The sequence below is a fragment of the Salvia hispanica genome, chromosome 6 (genome assembly GCF_023119035.1).
Source record: "Salvia hispanica cultivar TCC Black 2014 chromosome 6, UniMelb_Shisp_WGS_1.0, whole genome shotgun sequence".
Taxonomy (NCBI): domain Eukaryota; kingdom Viridiplantae; phylum Streptophyta; class Magnoliopsida; order Lamiales; family Lamiaceae; genus Salvia; species Salvia hispanica.
The window spans coordinates 9,197,738-9,216,628 of NC_062970.1; the positions used below are offsets into that span (position 1 = coordinate 9,197,738).

General features: G+C 34.3%; 2 protein-coding genes across 4 annotated transcripts; both read right to left on the reverse strand.

Annotated features, from left to right (window-relative positions):
- Positions 1 to 321: 321 nt before the first annotated feature.
- On the reverse strand, positions 322 to 3,301 carry LOC125192555. Of its 3 annotated transcripts, none has more exons than XM_048090162.1 (6): positions 2,932 to 3,298; positions 2,005 to 2,097; positions 1,453 to 1,686; positions 1,245 to 1,347; positions 939 to 1,168; positions 322 to 694 (listed from the first exon to the last, which is right to left on the reverse strand). In XM_048090162.1, the coding sequence occupies exons 1-6, from the start codon at positions 3,216 to 3,218 to the stop codon at positions 463 to 465; spliced, it is 1,179 nt and encodes a 392-aa protein (XP_047946119.1). In that variant the 5' UTR covers positions 3,219 to 3,298; the 3' UTR covers positions 322 to 462. The 3 variants fall into 3 exon arrangements, with proteins under 3 accessions (XP_047946119.1, XP_047946121.1, XP_047946120.1); XM_048090163.1 differs by having other exon boundaries at positions 539 to 705; positions 2,932 to 3,301; XM_048090164.1 differs by lacking the exon at positions 1,453 to 1,686.
- Positions 3,302 to 7,983: 4,682 nt separating this feature from the next.
- On the reverse strand, positions 7,984 to 10,570 carry LOC125197381 (probable auxin efflux carrier component 1b). Its single transcript, XM_048096117.1, has 6 exons — positions 9,307 to 10,570; positions 8,997 to 9,240; positions 8,818 to 8,903; positions 8,573 to 8,730; positions 8,422 to 8,498; positions 7,984 to 8,339 (listed from the first exon to the last, which is right to left on the reverse strand). The coding sequence occupies exons 1-6, from the start codon at positions 10,349 to 10,351 to the stop codon at positions 8,273 to 8,275; spliced, it is 1,677 nt and encodes a 558-aa protein (XP_047952074.1). The 5' UTR covers positions 10,352 to 10,570; the 3' UTR covers positions 7,984 to 8,272.
- Positions 10,571 to 18,891: the final 8,321 nt, after the last annotated feature.

The window sequence follows — 18,891 nt, forward strand, 5'->3', positions numbered from 1 at the left end:
TGAGATGATCAATTTTACTTTTGGTGGCTCTAAATACATACACATTTTTTGTTGTTTTTGTTATAGTACAAAGTATCATGGTAGTACATCTTTTGATAGTTACTAGGCAGTTTACTAGTATTATAATGCAAAATGACCTTAGTTGCTTGAAAATTAACGCTAATAAGTTGGTAAATAAATTAGCATGAAAACATATTTCAATATTGGTTCACACAGTATATATAAGCTTAATTAGCTCATTCAGCTTATATGGAGTATATAATACTATGATACTATGTCATTACTCTGAAATTGTATCCATAAGTGTGGACCAGATATAAATTACAGGAACCAAAATTTATAGATACAGAATACTGTAACATTTTTCAAATAGTTTGCAAGTATCAACAAAATAATGAAAAAATTAACAGCACAAACATTCTTGAAATAACAAAGAGTGACAAAAAAAATTGAGAATTATGGTCAGCAGTTCTCTCCTTCCCCTTCTTCCCAGCTATAAACAGGTATTTGCCATATTTTGGTGTTCTTTTTGGGATCATCTGTCAGACTGAGATCCGTATCGTCTTCCTTGTATGTTCGAATGAACTTTCTGGCTCCCGTCATAATAAGCCTCTCCACCATGAACAGTTGGTAATTGTTCTCAATTATGGGATCCAAAAGACCGCTGTAGTTTGATGAATAGGCCAATTTGTACCTGCAAATAGACTAGGATATGAAGAGTAGCTAGAATGCATCTCAGCAATGCTAATGAGTTTAATAGAACTCAACCTTGTTTTGAGATCATCAATTAGTAATTAGGGCCCAATCACCAAAAAATAGTACTTTTCTCTTAAAAAGGGACATCTTAGCCCTTAATATAGATTGATTTGAGTTTTGAGTGACAGTATTCAGGCTGTAGAAATTAATACGGAGTATATAAGTAACTGAGATATAAGTACCTCGCAGATAAAGGTGAAAAGAATCCGGGAGTCCTCTCATTGGATGCAATGAAGAGAGTTCTACCCGGGGGAACCCATTTGGAAATTCTACAAAGAATGAACTCAGGACGTGTATCTCTGTCAAGATGAGGGTGTAGGGTTCGATCAACCCCAAATCTGTCCTTCCTAGTTTTTATTTTATCACCTCGCCGGACATGAATAGCATCATAATCTCCAAGATGTGCCTTTATCTGGTTTCAGCAGCAATTTTTATTATAGCAGATATTTACTTAAGATAGAGAAAATTAGCTAATTGCAGTGGATCACCTTTTCCGCAGCATCTCGTAGCTTCTTTGCAGCCATTGATGGAAGAAAGGAATACGGCAACATAATAGAACTGCGGTTGTTTCGATCCTTGCATTCCATGAACCTGAATGACTACCATGATTAATACCTACACAAAAATTATCGAGATTCAAAAACTAATAGTAAGAAGGAAGAGTAGTTGGATCATTAGTAACTGTTTGTTACCTACCATGAGAGAGGACTGGCAGTTCGATTTATGAGTAAAAGATTTGAATAATTTTTTTTGTGTTTGAGATCAGTTCGACTAATTCCTTCCACGTGTGCTATCCCTCTGGATCCCAGTTTCATGCTTGTAGTAAGGACATGGTGCCATGTCTTTGAATTATCTAAAATCACAGGCACCGTGTTGGACATGAAATCAAGATCATACAGAGAATCCATAGCACAAGAGTTAGCTGCCCACCTAAAAAGAAAATTGCTTACATCATTAAACAAAAAAATGCACATGTTTGTAGATACTGCAAAGAACTCGAAGCAAAAAAAGTGTACATTCTATAATCAAATATTTTGACAATTTCTGAAATGTCTAATGTTCCCTAATTCTGTATATGTTTTGGACATCAAACACTATCTTATTTATTTCGAAGCCATGATTCAGCATCACAAAAACCCAAAAGATGATATTCTGGCTTAAGTACCACTAGTAAACAACCAAGAATCTCATAATTTAATTCTTCTGTGATCCGGCACTGAGTGTTCTAAACTGCACAAGAAAACTCACCCTTCCTCAGAAACCATATTTCCAGATTGATGGAGAATTCCTTTCTTATTGTGTATTGGATTTATACACAACCTGGAAGGCATTACAAAGGTCCTGCAACAAGAGGAGAAGGAAAATATAGAGAAGATGGTCAGTCCGAAAGCACAAAATACTGCCAAGAAGGGTATCCATTCTCAGCAAGTCATCAGCCCAATCAAAAATGTTATAACACATGAAACGGCCTTAACTCAAGATGCAGATCTAAAGGGACTCCGATCTTCTCATGTCTTAAATAAGAGTAGCTAATAAGTAAGATAAGATACTACGAGTACGAGCACCATAAAACAACTTCAACCATTCAACTCAGTTGTTCCCGAAAGAAATAGACATGGAAATCAACTGCTAGTATTAATATTGCTGTGCATTATTAGGAAACTAGGGTTCTTTCTTCACAGAGAAAGAGTAACTGGAGACATGTTAGTTCACCTATAGGCATCCCCAGATCTACTAAGTATATATAGCACAGTTCATTAGCAATCGCGTGCAAAATTCAAATATCCGGATCGGCTATATGAATTTCACTAGAGTTATAAAATCATAAGTTGCAAACCAAAATCGACAACCATCAAAGAAATGAAGAGGTTTTTCATCAATAGAAACCACGAGTGAACTTATCAAGGCCAAATTTTCAATGTTTGCAGGAACAGGGACCTATAATTACTTCCTCAAAACAAATATCACAAACCAAGTTGAAATCATGCAATCAACCATTACTAATGAAGAAAGTCACTACTAAAATCCCCAAAATGAAGATTCACAGCAATCACAACTCAGATTAAATAATGCAATTATCCATTACTAATGAAGAGAAACAAAGATGATAAACTCAAAATTGAGAAGAAATCCACCACTCCAAATCCCAAACAGATTAAATCTCGAAAAATGTACCTGCCGAGAAACAATGCTTCCTCAAGGGCACACCTAAGGCTGGACTCTTGGTGACCTAAACCCTCGCAGGAATCGCAGTGCTTTCCGGGGCAGTCAATTCTGCTCCCCCAATACAAGTACTTGTCGTGCAAAGTGTGGCGATTGGGGGGCACGATATTCTGTATGCTGGCGGGTGCCGAAACTAGGCAAGCCACGAGGTACAGCACTGCAATGCACGCGATCGAAGCTGTGAGTATGAAGATTGAAGATCTGGACTTTGCTAATTTCGATTTTGGGTGGATCGCCATTGAGCTCGAGCCCTCCAATTTTTGTTCAGTTTATGATGGCGGAGAGCATAAAGCTTAGATTTTTCTGTATTCCATTTCTTTAAACCTCATTCATTTATCCTTCGCTTATATTTATTTATTTATTTGTCTATTTATTTCATCGTTTTTAATGGTTGACTAATAACACATGTAAATTCTCGTGGATTGGATCGGTAATATGCATACTGATCTTTATTGCTTCATTTCCTTTCTTTCTACGTTTTCTTCAAAATTTAAATTTCAATAAACCTGCAAATTTAATAGGGCAATAGTAAAAGTAGCAATCAATTCATTTAGGATTATAAGCTAATTAATCATCAATTATCATCATGGTAGAGAGAATAATAGTCATGATTAAACTTTGAAATTCAACAAAACCCAAAACCCGGCCTTGTGCTTTATTTTGAGAGTCCACCTTCAATCCTTGACACCACACTTTCATTTGATATAAAAGTGATTTTACCTTTACAGATGCAAGATTATTTAAGCTCAATTCTGAATATTATTAGTGTTTAATGTGTTTAATACAAATTTTGTTGGCTCTATAAATAGTCATGGCTCGCACTATAGCCTTAAGAAATCTCAATTTTTATTTCTTCTGCAAAGGGTGATAATTATAACAGCACTGGAATTCATGTCAAGGATTGAGAATGAAATACAATTTCTATCTTAGCTTTTTAGAATCCCCCAACTCCAGGTGCATATTCGTCCACCCACAATAAAATCTCTATATAGAAAAATTAAAAATATTTCCCACTTGTCAAAACATGGCGGCTTGGCCTAATTCATGGAAACCGAACACCTATGAAATGGTTTAATTGTGTGAGCCCATAATCCACAATTCTAACCAACTTTAATTTCTAATCTTGGCTCTTATCTTTGTCACGATTAAGAGATCAAGGTTAAGACAATGCATCAAATATGCAGGATCAGAACAATAGTTTAAAATCACTTATATTGAATGAAAAATCCATCTACCAAGTACATTTATTGTTTTGTCCATCAGCTCCAACTAGTAGTGGTAACTGTTCAAAAGAACATAGTGTTGTAAGTGATTTTTTAACATTGTCAGTTTGTCACTATGATTGTCAACACATGTGGAACATCTTGTAAATGAAGGGACAAATAACGGCAATTTGTGCATGAAAAAATTGTCGAAGGTCTAGGAAGTGGAGAAATTAAAAGTGGAAGAGGTTTAAATTAAGAGATGAGTTTAAAGCAACCAAGCGACACTCGATGGGGGTCACACTTCACCACTTTGCTTCGTTTAAAAAGCACGTGGTTATTGATAATTGAAGTGCTTGAAAACATGTAAGAAGATGGTATCAATCTGGATAATAGAGGTATATCAAACACATTAGTTATGAAGATGGAGAGTTATGATTTATTTTTATTTTACACTTGATGAAGAGTTGTTTGGGATAACGAATGTTTTATCAATAATTCTACAACTTAGGGATCAAAATATCGTCCAAGCTACGTCTTTGTTGATACAACCAAAGGATTTTGCTAGATTTGAGAGAGAATGGGTGGAATCAATTCATGGGACAAGTTGAAGAGTTTTGGGTGGCTAATTTGATTGACGTTATTAGTATGAATGATACTATCGTTCTTGTGTGCGTATGAAGCAAGATTGACGTGTTACTAATTATCAACATTATAAAGTGGAGATTTACTATCAAGTAAGATTCACATTTTATTTTTCAATTATGATTACAATTAATTATCAATTAAATACGAAAGTCACATTTTTTTATTATTAGGTTCTTGATTTACTTACTCAAAAAATTAAAATACGTAGTGATTTAAATTTTATTTTTTAAAGCCACCTTCTTGATGGTTTGATATTATATAATGTTGGGGCTGATCTTGTTGTGAAGTTTGATGTGGGCTATTGATACTTAAGTAAGCTGGAAATTATCAAAAAAAAGATTGGGTGAAAGGGGTTTAGATATTGGTTGTTATCAAAAGGTTTAGAATTGAAGTTTTAGCTTCAAGATGTCAAAATTTTGAGTTTAATTTTAAGTTAAAGTTGCTGTCACATATTTTTAAAATTAATTAAGTTTGTTTTATGGAGGAAAAATGGAATGATGAGGCTTATATTTTTGGGGCAGCTGGGTATAGCTTTCATTTTCCGAAACTATTGAATAGTATTATTGAATTACTTTGCTTCATACTATGAATTTAATGACTTAGTAAAAAAACTTAAAAATGATATTTTCTCTCTTAAGTGTAAGTAACACCAAGTGTATGATCTAGCGTCAAGAAACTAACACATAGTATGCGTTTTTATTAATAAAACGGATCTTTAAATGAATCCGCCGCCGCCGTACTTCTCTCTCTCCTTCCTCTTTTTTTTCGTCTTCTCAACTTTCCTCCCCATCTCTCTCACTCCGGATACCTCATTTTCTCTCGGCCAGCTGCCACTGTCCCGTCTCCCTCAGCCTCGCCACTACTGTCCCGTCTCCCTTAGCCTTGCCGCCCTCTCATCGGCGCTGTCGCCGGATTCCAAGCATCTTGCAATGCTGCAATCAAGAATTCTCTCTTTCTCTCTCTAATATTTTCATTTTGTAAATATTTTGGAATACTCAAAATAAATAAAATAAAGAATAAATATTGACACATCATCTATTACAACATCAACTTTCATTTTCCCTCCAAAAAGGACATTAAGGTCTTTTCACCAAACTGTCCCTTTAGATTAGTATATAGATGTCTCTTCCAACTCAACTTAAAACTTATATCAGTGATATAGTTGATAAAGTTGAGTTCTCCAACATTGAAGATTTGTGAAATCTTTCTCCCAGAAGAGATAAAGCTTACCCTTTGTTGTACTGTTTGATTGAATTGACATTGATCCTCCGATTGCAATAGCTTATGTTGAGAGAGTATTTTCTTCAATGAAACTTATTAAGCCTTTTTTTTTTCAAAATTGAATGAGGAATGAATGAATGATATATTACTTGTATACATTGAGAAGAGAATTTTCCAAAAAAATGTAAATGAGACTATTCTTCGACGATTTCAAGACATGGCGACTCGTAAAAAAAAATTATCATCAGTGTATCGTAAAAGTTGAACAGATATTACATATAAAATTTATTATTTTTTCTAAAATTTCAGTTCCGACTTATTTAATTTTCTGCTTCCACCACTGCAAGCAATATTATAATAAAGTTAGTGAAAGTCAAACTAATTCTAAGTTATAGTACTACTCCCTTTGTATCAGCTAAGATCGCATTTTTAATGGATACAAGATTTTAAGAGTTATTGGCTAAGATCATCCGCAATAGCGGATAAGAGGTAGGACTAGTGGTTAGTTCGTGGGGGGCGTCCGCCTGCAATAGTGGATAAGAGGTAGGACGTCCTGAAGTAGGACGAGCTCTCGTCCACGCCCGAAACTGGACGTCCTACCTCTTGTCCGCTATTGCGCGGACAAGAGCACGGATGTCCCGATTTTTTTAATTTTTTTTAATTTTTTTAATTTTTTTATTTATACTCAATATTTGCAACTTATTGCACTTCATTTTTTGTATATTTGATAAACACCAACAATTAAAATGAATTAATAGTATTTTTCAATTTGTCTTATTAGCTAGGCCATCGGCTAGTCCTAGTGACGTGGCAGGAGATGTTTTTGGGATGTCCACACTACTCTGGATGCTCTAACATGTTTAATTAGAGAAAAAAAGTAAATGTAAAGTACTTCCTCCGTCCCACAAAAGATATCACACTTTCTTTTTTAGTTTGTCTCACAAAAGATGTCACATTTCCCTTTTTTGGAAAAAGTCTCTCTCACATAAATATAAAAATTATATTTTCTCTCTCTATTTAACACACAAAACAAAACCTTCTAAAATCTCGTGCCGTCCCACAAGTGTGACATCTTTTGTGGGATGGAGAGTATAATAAATTGGAAAAGAAACGCTAAATATTTTAATTGGATAGCAAAAGTAGTTTAGTACATTAAAGCGAAATAAATATTTTACTATTTCCAAAAATATAAATGTATCATCCCATCTAGGATAGATAAAATATTTTTCTTAGTAATAAATCTAGCTAGTACTTCCTCAGTTCCATAGTAATAGAAGCGTTTTTTTTAGCATGGAGATTAAGAAAAATTGTGTTAGATGAGTTAAGTAAAGAGAGAATAAAGTGGAAAATGAAAAAAGATGGAGAGATAAAGAGAGAAAAAAGTAAGAAAGAGTAAAGTAGTTGTCGAAAAATGTATTGACTTTTACTAAAAATGAAAATGAATCTATTACTATGGAACGGAATATCCGGTGGAGCTGGCAGTTAGAAAAATAATGCAGATAAAATGTAAATACAGCTGGGCCAAACGTTGCCTCGTGGGAGACCAGCAGGACAGTAAATGAGCCGACACGGCCTAAAACCTAGCTATAGCTCCGCCACCCCAATTAAATCTGTCGCCTGTCTCTCTGTCACCCACCATCACCTTGTTTTCTGCCAAAACCTCAATACATACACAACTCTGTGTTTGTACGCAATTATTCAATGCAAACACAATCACTTACTCAACCAGTCAACCAACACAACCTTGACTGAAAAAACACACACAACCCACTAGCACGAACTAAAATTCTGGGATCAAAATTATACAGCCTTGAGCAGTATAATGAAATATATTTGTGTCCAACTTTATACCTTGAGATGTTCTTGTTAGGTAACACATTTATTTGACTCCATCAACAAATCAAATAAAAGTTCAAAAAAACACACCCAAAAGTAGTGGGATCACAAACTCAACTTTCTTCATTGAAAAGAGCAAAAAGTATCAAGTGGGGCGCGGCCGAGTTCAGCAAAAGAAGAGACAAAAAAACAAAATATATTACTATCACTACCACTAATTCTGCTACCTGTCTCTAATGATGTTTCTTTTTCTTTTCTTTTTTCTTTTCTTTTGAGAGAATTCTTGATATTTGGGGTCTGCAATATTTCCAATAACCTTCTTCTAATTCGTCTCTTCGGTTAGAAGCCCAAAAAAAATGCGTTAGTTGTAGTATGCAGGTTCATCTTCAGAGCCCCAGCAAAATGTAGTAGACAAGAGTGATGGGAAGAGCTATTAACATCCCAAATATAACACTGCAAATAATAACAAAATATAAATAAGTAGGGAGTAATTAAACTAGCATTTAAACATTGTGAGGGAAAAATAGTGACTAACCCAGTGCTGAGTATATCAGGGTGCACATTGTACTCTTTGGCAAAGACAAAGGGAACAATCCCCTGAGGCAGAGAGGCCTACAAAAACATTGCAAGATTATTAATCAAAATTCACCAATCCTGGGATCAATGAATACCACATTATATCTCACCTGAACAATTGCAATATGCAAGAGAACGCCGCGAAGACCTACAGCGATGGAGGCGGCAGCCATGACTGCAGGCCCCGTGAGAAACCGGACGGCCATGGACAACGCAGCCACGGATTTGCCACAAGCAATGATCCTAGGCTGCAGAGCCATAAACAAACCTGCAAATCAACCACATAGTCAAAATTGAATTAAAAAAACAATCTTGCATCCATCAAAGTAATAAAAAAATTCTCAATCTCCCTCACCAAGACTGAACATGGCCATTCCAAGACCAGCATCAGACAGTATAGAGATTGATTTGGCAACAATTGCAGGCATCTCAACATTCCATCTACAAGAAACACAGCACAATATGATCCAATCTTGAATACTTAAAATAAAACAGCTCTAACTTAATATAATAGTGATGAAAAGAAGATATTACTTGAATGAGACCAAGGACCACGTTAGGCCAATCAAGCTCGAGTAGGTGTTAGGATTCCGGATGAGTTTCCGCCACACCATGATCAGAATCAGCCTAGTCATCACACTAGTTGGGGGCATGGCTGTGGCCTTGGCCTCAATCGAAGCCTTCGGGTTGAGCTCTGCCGTTGAACTCGACCCGAGCTTCGAAAGAACCGGTCCCTCGCCCCCCGGTTTATACCCATCCCGGCCAAAATCATCGTAATCTGCATTTATTTTTAATTCAGCAAAAAGAAGGTACAACAAGAAAAGCGTGCATGAGGGAGTTGTACCTTTGGGATGAGCTCCAGTAGCAGCAGCAGCAGCATACTCGGCGCCTCTAAACACATGAATCCCTCCCTCCGACACCGGCGAGGCGCTGGAACTCCACACAAACATGTGGAGATCCTTTCCGACTTCAGCTCCTCCGTTCGCCTTCTTCTTCGGCGGCGGAGGGTAGCCGCGGGGCTGATTCGCGTAACCGCTCTCTTCGTCAAGCCCAAAATTGGAATGCCTAGGGCTCGCATTCTTCCCATTCACCATGGAGTAGAAATCCGTGTGATTGAAGCTGGATCCTCGCGGCGTGGGATTCCGCGACGATTGAAGCGAGTAAATCTCAGCATTCGTCAAATTGGAAGGGCGCGGAGTGAGAGAGAGGGCGGAATTAGGGCCGTGGGATCTCCTGGAGAAGATTTCCGATCTGGAACTCGTGGATTTCCTGACAGTGACGTGAAGCTTCCCATCCTGGCCGACCTCAGCCTGCGTCTCCAGCGGCTCTTTCCCGTCGAGCGAAATGACATCCGTGTCGACGCGGAAGGAGATGATTGAAGCAGCGGTGTCGGGGAACTGCTCGGAGATCAAGGATCGGGCGCCGCGGTACTCGAAGAGGAAGAGCATGAGCGTGTACCAGATGATGCACTGGAGGACGACGATCTGGACCATGAGGCTGCCGGAGTCGGCGCCGTACATGCCTTTGAGCAAGGGGATGCCCATGACGAGGGTGTTGGGGAGGGTGGAGAGGGAGAAGAGGGTGATGGACCAGTCGAGGGAGGCGCGGGCGCTGATGCGCGACCAGACGGCGAGGACGGCGAGGACGATGAGCTTCTGGAGCGTGTCGGCGGCGATGAAGCGGTAGTTCATGGCGTAGGGGTTGTTGGTGGAGATGAAGTGGAAGGAGAGGAGGGGGACGGCGAAGAGGGCGACGAAGCGGTTGATGCCGGAGCACTGGTCGGGGGTGAAGATTTTCCACCATTTGACGGAGCCGTAGGCGAGGATCATGGCCACGTAGAGGGGCACCACGGCGGTGAGGACGTGGTAGAGGTCGGAGATGGTGATCATGGCGAAATGGTTGTGGCTGTTTCAGTTCCGGCGTGGAGGTGTGAAATTAATGATGGGAGGCCTGATTTTGGGGGTGAGAAATAATATGGGAATAAATGGCAGACAAAGAAATAAAAAGATCAGGCTTTAGAGAAGCTTTTGTATAGTCTTTTGATGGCGATCATCATAAAAGAAAAAGGACTACTGCCGCTGCGACCAGACACTTTAATGCATGCATTCCCTTCTACTCATTTTCTTTTCACTTATTTTTTCTAAGGTACTCCTCCCTCCCTCTCCCCTTCTGCGATTAAATTTCTTATATTTGACCCGTCGTAAATTTTAAAATAAAATTTGACATTATAGACTAAAGTGTGTAGAAAAATTAATAGAATCTGAGCCTACTTTTATATATTCTCTATATTCCAATTAAAATGAAACGTTTTTCTTTTTATTTTGTCTCATTAAAAATAAATTATTTTTAAATTAAAAACAGCACCATCTCTACTTTTTCTTCTCTCTTACTTTACTCTTTTTTCATTAGAGCATCCACAATGGATGTCATAGTGGAAGCCCTAGTGAGAGCTCTAGTGGTTGCCACATCAGCATGCCCTATCTTTCTACAGTGGTGGAGTCCTAATGGATGCCCTATCTCTTATCCATTTCTCATTTCAATTTTAATATTAATTTTTTTATATTTTCACATATTATAAATAAAAAAATTAAATGAAAATCATGCATTACTTAATTTTAAAAAAAGAATTTGTAAATTTCATATTTAAGTTTAATCAAATAAAAAATAGCAAAATATAAATATACTATTATAGAACACAATAAATTTAAATAAAACACTTACATTAATCAAATAAAATGAGAAAAGTATAATAAATAAAAATATGTTGAGTTTGGGACTTGAACACAAAAACTCTAGTATAATTTAACAAGATACATTTACCATTAGGCTAACCTAGATTATGTAATGAAATCAAACAAATTTTTACATAAAGCAAAAAAAAAAACTCTCTTTTAAGTGTAAAACTAATTGTCCCACATCGAAATCACAAAGAAATTTGGAATTGTAAACCTATCTATAAAACTACCATTTGTCCCACATCAAAGTCACAATGAAAGTTAGAGTTGAAAACTTATCTATAAAAGGTTTACTCAAGTAATGCAAAACTTGCTCACTAATTCACGGATCCATCTTTTAGTACGTTCGTTGTGAAACTATAGTTTTTTTATTGCAAGTTAAAAAATGATTTTTTATTTTAAAAATCAATTTTTTAGAATTAAAAATCGGTTTTTATAATTAAAAATTGATTTTTTTATAATTTTTTTTTTAGATCGGGCTCGGGCGTTGTGCAGCAATGGGCGCCCGATCTCACGCCCAATCGATCGGGCGGGCGATCGGTCGCGATCGAACTCTCGGTCGCGCTCGGGCGTGACCAACGCCTGCAATGGATGCCCGACCACGCCCGAGCCCAATCTCGGCCGATCGGGCGCGCGATCGGGCATCCATTGTGGATGCTCTTAACTCACAAAACAACAATGCATAAAATCCCTTGTCAAAAACTAAATGTTTCATATTTATTGGAACGAAGAGAGTATTAGTTTTATAAGAGCAATCTCCAAGGGGAGAGGTGAATGGAGAGGTAAAGTTATATAACTATCATATTACCTTTTTTCATGAGAAATTATTCTCCAATGGGAGAGGTAGTTGAGAAATTATTATACCTTTTTCCATTTTGAAAAGGTATCTTTACCTCTCCATACCATATTTGTCTTCTTTTCATGAAAAACCATTCTCCAACGGAGAACGTATTTGAGAAGGTATCACACTTTATGTTTTTTAATGCATTTTATACTATTATTTTATGTTTAAAAAATCATTTACCTTTCTATATACCTTTTTATTTGGAGTATGTTTCTTTTTGAAAATGTATATTTCACTTTTTGAGGAGGTATATAGATGATATACCTCTTTTATTTACCCTTCCTTGTTGGAGATGCTCTAATAAAATGTGAGAGAAATGATTAAGTGAAATGTAGGGTTCACTTACCAAATATAGTAAAATTGAAATGAGACATTTATTCGCAGACGGATGAAAAAAGAAATATGAGACATTTAATAGCGGACGGATGAAGTACTACTGCTCAATTACTCGTAGTACTAAATTTAAACTCATTTATATACTAAACTCAAACTTAAAACAATATATTCTATTATTTATAATTTTTCTATTCTCAAAATTTAAATTTTTTTATTTTGTTTTACTATAAACCTAAAATTAAGTACTGTTTTTACTCAAAAATAAAAAATGAATAAATCAAATTGCCTACTTCACTTTAGGTTTTATTATATCAATGGAGATGGTCATTGACATAAGATTTATGGAAAAAAATTAATGATATAAGAACCTTTTTTTTATATATATACTACTTCATTCGATAGTTTTAGAGACATTTCTTTCTAGCACAGCGATTCAGAAAAAAGGTGTGTAACGTAGTATTAAATAAAAAGATAATAAAGTAGAATAGAGGAAAAAATAGATAGAATAAAGTAATAGAGAGGTAAAGTAAAAGTGAGAAAATGTGTTACTCCCTCCGTCCCACTTTAGAAGTCTCGGTTTACCATTTTTGGGTGTCCCACTTTAAGAGTCCCGGTTGGATTATTCCATAAATGGTATTAGGCCCCACATTCCACTAACCTTTTTCCACTCACATTTTATTATAAAACTATTATAAAAAAGTAGGACCCACATTCCATAATCTTTTTTCACCAACTTTCCTTTACTTTTCTTAAAATCCGTGCCGAGTACTATTTTTACTAAAAAATAAAATGACTATACTACTATGGAGTACCCAAAATAGAAAAATGACTTTACTACCATGAAATTGACTCGGCACAAGTTTTATTTCTCTCATTCCATTATTTATAGTCTCATATTGACTCGGCACAAGTTTTAAGAAATTGTTTAACTTTGTGAATTAAAATGGAAAAATGAGAAAGTGGAATCATTCCACTTTTATATATTAATTTTATTTTATAATAGAATGTGAATGTAATGATTTAGTTGATTAATAAATTTTATTATTAACTTATATTTTGTATAAAATTGAAATGATATGAAATTGAAATATAATACTCCGTACTATAATTTTATTATAATATAAAAAAGATGATATTGGAGTATAATTTTATTATAATATAAAAAAGAAGATGGGAATGGAATGAAATTTTAGGAATCGATATTCTCAATTCTGATAAGGAATAGAATGGCAGTAATTCCTAAAAAATATATACTAGGAGTACCAAGCAAAAGAATGATGAAATTAGGAATATATTGTCCCATTCCCCCATAAGCCCCTATAAGTCTTAAACAAATGAAAAATATGTGTTTATGTGTATAAAAGAGTAGAAAGCAGTCTGGCTGTTTATGCGTATGAAAGAGTAGAAAGTAATCTGGCTCTTAAAATGAGATTGAACTATTCATTTAGCATATGATGGCTCTTGAGTAATAGTCCCTCATGATTATTTTTATAGTACTATATAATGATTCATCAGAACGAAAATTGCAATTCATATTTTGATTTAAGTTAAATTAGCTAGCACTAGCAAATCATTTCAGCATAAATAATCGTGCCAAATGTGTAATGATGGTGAATATTTGTATGTATTATTACATACATTCACTTCAATATTGTTTTATGGAAATCGGTTTCTTGTAAAGGAATCACATCATATCGATCGAAATGTGAACTATCGTTTGAAGTTGTTTTTTCTTCACTAGCTATAAAAGAATCATTACAATCGGCCTTTGTGAAATCTCTCTCACTACTCCAATTATAAGTATTTTGCTGTAACACAAATACTTTCAAGTTTTTCCAAAATTGAAATCACCATATGTTATCCAATTCGTCAAATGCAAGCAATTTTTTCAGTCGATTTATTGGATGCACTTGATTGAGGATAGAAAATGAGACTTTGTCTCCTTCATTGTAGATTGGTTGTGGAACATTTCATCAAATTAGGTTACACATACGACTCCTTGCAAAAGGAAAAAGAATTTCACAACTAGGAGTGAAAGTCGTTTTACAATTATAGACTTTAACTACATATCGCATAAATGTTACTCCTATATTGTTAGTCTGGAAGTTTCCACACATTTGAAAACTAGCTATATTGGTGTTGTATAATACATGAAGGATGCAACAAGGAGATAACTTTTTGTTTCTGATGTACAGAAAGACGAGCTATTGAAATTATTAGGAGTATTTCTCAATCTCTGTAGTTAACAATTAGAATACAGTACTAGTTATAGATTGCTTTGATTTATCAAAACACGGATTTTCATTACCTAAACTAATCATGATATCTTGGGCAATTATATTTAATGCATATTTGTGCTAAAATTGTTATTGCGCTAAATCGTGTGATGACAAAATCATTTTGATTATATCCAGGCGCGAACGTAGAACTGAACATGGAAAGGTTCTAGATTTTGAAATCTTGGTAGTAATGATAATATTTTAAAAATGAATTTAATAGGGGCCGGAGCCCCTTGCGGCGGGGCGAGCATCGCAGCCCCCCCGCCACCGGCCGGGGATGAGTACGCCGGGTGGCCAAGGGGGGGTTGGGGTGGGGGAACCCCGGTTAACAACCCGGGGGGTAACATGGGGCAAGATGGGGTCGAAACCCCGCCGGAAGGGGCCGAAACAGGAGGTCCCGGGAAAGGGGGGGGGCGACGGGGCCGGGGGCCGGGAACTGGGGGCCAACGTGGCCTATTAACCATTGCGGATGCTCTTAACTAATTAAGAGTTGAAAAACTTAAATAAATTAATGTATATTTAAATCTTAAATATGAGAAATTACTAAATAAAAGAGTAGTAGTACTATTAATGAAAATGAAGTTGCAGACCAGTGCTACATGATCAGTCAGATTGTGCATACATATTTACTTGACAACTGTATCATCTTTAGATTGATAAGAAATGTAATACTCGTATCATAAACCAAAAAGATTATAAACATATGGTGAAATTGTTTGTGATTAATCCAAGGAGAGAATTGGGAGACAACACCAAAACAACATCAGCTTTCATTCTCCATGAGAAGGATAGACCAAACATCATCACAGAGAAAAGGAAAGGACCCTAACATAAAGCAAATGTAAACATCAAACAGCCAAGTGTTCAGAGTGTGCTTCACAGGGAACCAATTTTTAACCTTTAAATAGTAATTTAGATATATATTTTTAATTTATATATCATCCATTTTGGTATTCTTTCGAGTCATTGTACATTACAAATAATTTTTCTTGTTTTTATTTTTATTTTTGGGCAGTCTGAAGTCTGAACAAAAGATTTTATTCCATGACCCACATACATCAATAGTTTGTCACTTTCTCTTCCTTTGTGGGGAGTGGGATGGTTAGCATTTCTTTTATTTATCCTATTGTTAATTTTATTCCTTTACTTTTTTCAATATGAGTTATGGGAATATATAATGTGCTTTGAATCATATCACATGACCCTATGGGACGACGAACACGATTTAATTAGTAGTAGTGACATGTAAGTGATTACAGTATTTTTATAAATAAATTGTAAAAATCATTACTATGCACATAAATATTATAGTAGCAAATCTTAATCAATAAAAGAAAATTTTTAATTTAAAACTTAGTAGTACTACATATAAGAAGAGATGGCATACATGTATTTGCACTTATGAAGTAGACTTTGTGGTAACTGGTAAGGTATGAGTATTTTTATAATATTGGTCCTACGCTATTCCTCTCCATTATGCGTTTAAAAATAGCATAAAGTGTTTGGAAAGTTTAAAGCTCATTAAACTCTTATTAAATCGATCTTAAATTAGGCCAATATAGGCTATTGCGTTCTCATCAAATTTAGTGTTATCATAAAAAACAAAAGTGACGTGTATGATTTTTAATATGGTTAGACAAATAGTAATTAGAATTAGGAAAGTTGCATTTGCACCTTTTAGTTGAAAGTTCATTACCAACGTTAACAATCTACATGTAGTGTGAAAAAAAAATACTCCCCCCAGTCCGCACCCACAAAGTTTATCCCAATTTGATCTAGTGCAAATTTTAAAGAATTGTTTAACTTTATATTAAATGGAACTATATAATGGAATAAGGATTCTTCATTAAAGAGAATGAGCATTGTACTTAATGTCTATTTTTCAATTTTTCAAAAGATTTTAATTGGGACAAACTTTGTGATACAGACGAAAATAGTAGTATAATGAAACAAACTACGTGGGACGGTGGAGTACTACTTTAAAACCAACTTTAATCTCAACATTTTCATTTGTTTTAATTGTAAAAAACCAAGAATTTTATGATCCATACAATGCAAACAAACATCAAGAATATTCATTTCAAAACCACAACACCAAATGAAAACATTTGAATACTATGGATGAGATGACGATACCATATTGTGATCTTTTTCGATTCCAACACTAAAAGAGCGATAGTCAGAGAAGAGAATAAGAACAATGCACAATAAAACCAAACCAATGTATGGAGAAGGAGAAATTGACAACTGAAACAATATGGTAACAATATTCCATTTTGTGTGGTCCTTGTAGGAATTTTGGACATCAAACTCAAATATCTTTTCATCGATGGAACATAAAACACTTTTTTTTTCTTTTCTTTCTGAAATATGGTATCGATTTGTATGATAAAGACACAAAAGAGGCTTAAAATGAATGGAAGAAAAGCAAAGATGAAAAGGGATAAAAAGCATAGAGTGAGAGTGATGGAGCAAGAAGGAAAAAATGAAATGAAAACAGAGGAAAAGGATAAAATGCTGGAATAATAAGGGCAAAGGGGGCAGGGCAGGGAATCTACACCAAACATAATCTGTGCTGAGGAAAAAAAGCAAGCACGTGTCACAAGCCTGGGTAATCATTGTATGGCATGCAACTATTGTAGCCGTTTTAAATGCACTTGCTACTACACGTATTTTCCTGTCCTATAAAAAAAAAAAAAGGTAATGCTATGTGATCACATTATGGCTAGCCATAAAATGACATTTTAGTAAATTTAGATGCTATGACTATTAATGTTTCAAATAAGTCATTTATTGCTCAAACAATTTTACATTATTATCCTTCTATTTAATTCTAGTTGTTTTTTTTTTGTTTCATTTCTCTAATCCAAATTTTACACTTTCATACGTATTTCTTTTATTAGATTCATTCATTCTTTAATTTTCTGTTTTCAAGAATTTATTTTTACACTGTTTTTTAATTTAAGATTAAGTTTTTGTCCTTTTAAAAATGTTTTCTTATTATACCAAGTTGGAATCAATATTAACTAAGTTGTGACACGAAACGATTAATTATACTAAAAATATAGTATATTATAATATAATTTCATATATCGATATACTAATAATTGTTTTATAGCTGTGTTTATATAATTTTCTCTTTTGTTTTTTATACTCCATTAAACACATTATATCATATTGCGACTTGAATTTTATTTTTAAAATAATAAAATCTTAAAATAGAATTAATTTTTTTTAAAATCACATGAAATTTCCCGTTCCCTTTGAGTCTCTACTCTCTTACAAAAACTAATCCTTCCCACATTATTGCATTAGTATATTAATGTATCAGCGTATAATATACTAAATGAAACATTATACATAATAGTTTATTATATTAATATACTTTCCAATTATAAATTGTGATATAATCTAATAATAATAGTAACTAATAGTATTATGTTAATATAGATTAGAATATGTTAGAATTTTTTCAATTTAAATGAAATTGAAAACTATATTTAACTACCACACCATTCTTTATTCAAAATAATGTAAAACGCATAATATCAACATGAAATTTATTTTTAAGAAACTTTTTACCGTATTTTGAATTACTACTTTGTTCTTGGCATACATGGATGAGGGTAGTTGTTACTTGCCTTTAGTGCATTTTTTTTATCACGAAGTTGTTGTAATTGTATAGTTTTCAATAAATTGCAATTGCAAATGAATATTATACTAGATTCACTTGATAAAAAGTTCAGTAATTTAATTTAAATAGAAGAGATTATGCCGAATTTAATTTCCATTTAAAATAATAATTAAGAAATTTAAATAAAAAACATTAAATGAAATGAAATATAAAGTTTAGTACTACTCCTTATGAAATAAATTGATTTAGGAACTAATTTGATACATGCTCTGTAGTTTAACGATCATTTATAATATTAACCCATGATTATTAATATAAATAAGTACGTATACAAACATTTCGAGTATTTTAAGTAAATATGAAACATAAAAGTATTATCACTATGCGTTGGTATTATAAATATAAGAAAGAATTAAATTAATTATCATTAACCTTAATAAATGTTGATTTTTGTTTATATAAATTTCATGCAATAAAAAATGAACCAATTGAATAAATTATAGTCTCTTCATATTTATATTTCATAACTAAGGGTACAGTTGTACAAATAAAATTGATACTTTTTAGAAGAATTGATTTCAACGAAAAGGCATTAAATACA

Excerpts from the sequence above, each read along its gene's own strand:
- LOC125192555 (XM_048090162.1), bottom strand. The coding sequence starts at position 3,218 with ATGGCGATCCACCCAAAATCGAAATTAGCAAAGTCCAGATCTTCAATC. Across the intron at positions 2,098-2,931 it reads GAAGCATTGTTTCTCGGCAG|GACCTTTGTAATGCCTTCCA; the intron begins GTACATTTTTCG and ends CTCTTGTTGCAG. Across the intron at positions 1,687-2,004 it reads AATATGGTTTCTGAGGAAGG|GTGGGCAGCTAACTCTTGTG; the intron begins GTGAGTTTTCTT and ends TTTTCTTTTTAG.
- LOC125197381 (XM_048096117.1), bottom strand. The coding sequence starts at position 10,351 with ATGATCACCATCTCCGACCTCTACCACGTCCTCACCGCCGTGGTGCCC. Across the intron at positions 9,241-9,306 it reads TACTGGAGCTCATCCCAAAG|ATTACGATGATTTTGGCCGG; the intron begins GTACAACTCCCT and ends AAATAAATGCAG. Across the intron at positions 8,499-8,572 it reads TGCATATTGCAATTGTTCAG|GCCTCTCTGCCTCAGGGGAT; the intron begins GTGAGATATAAT and ends ATGTTTTTGTAG.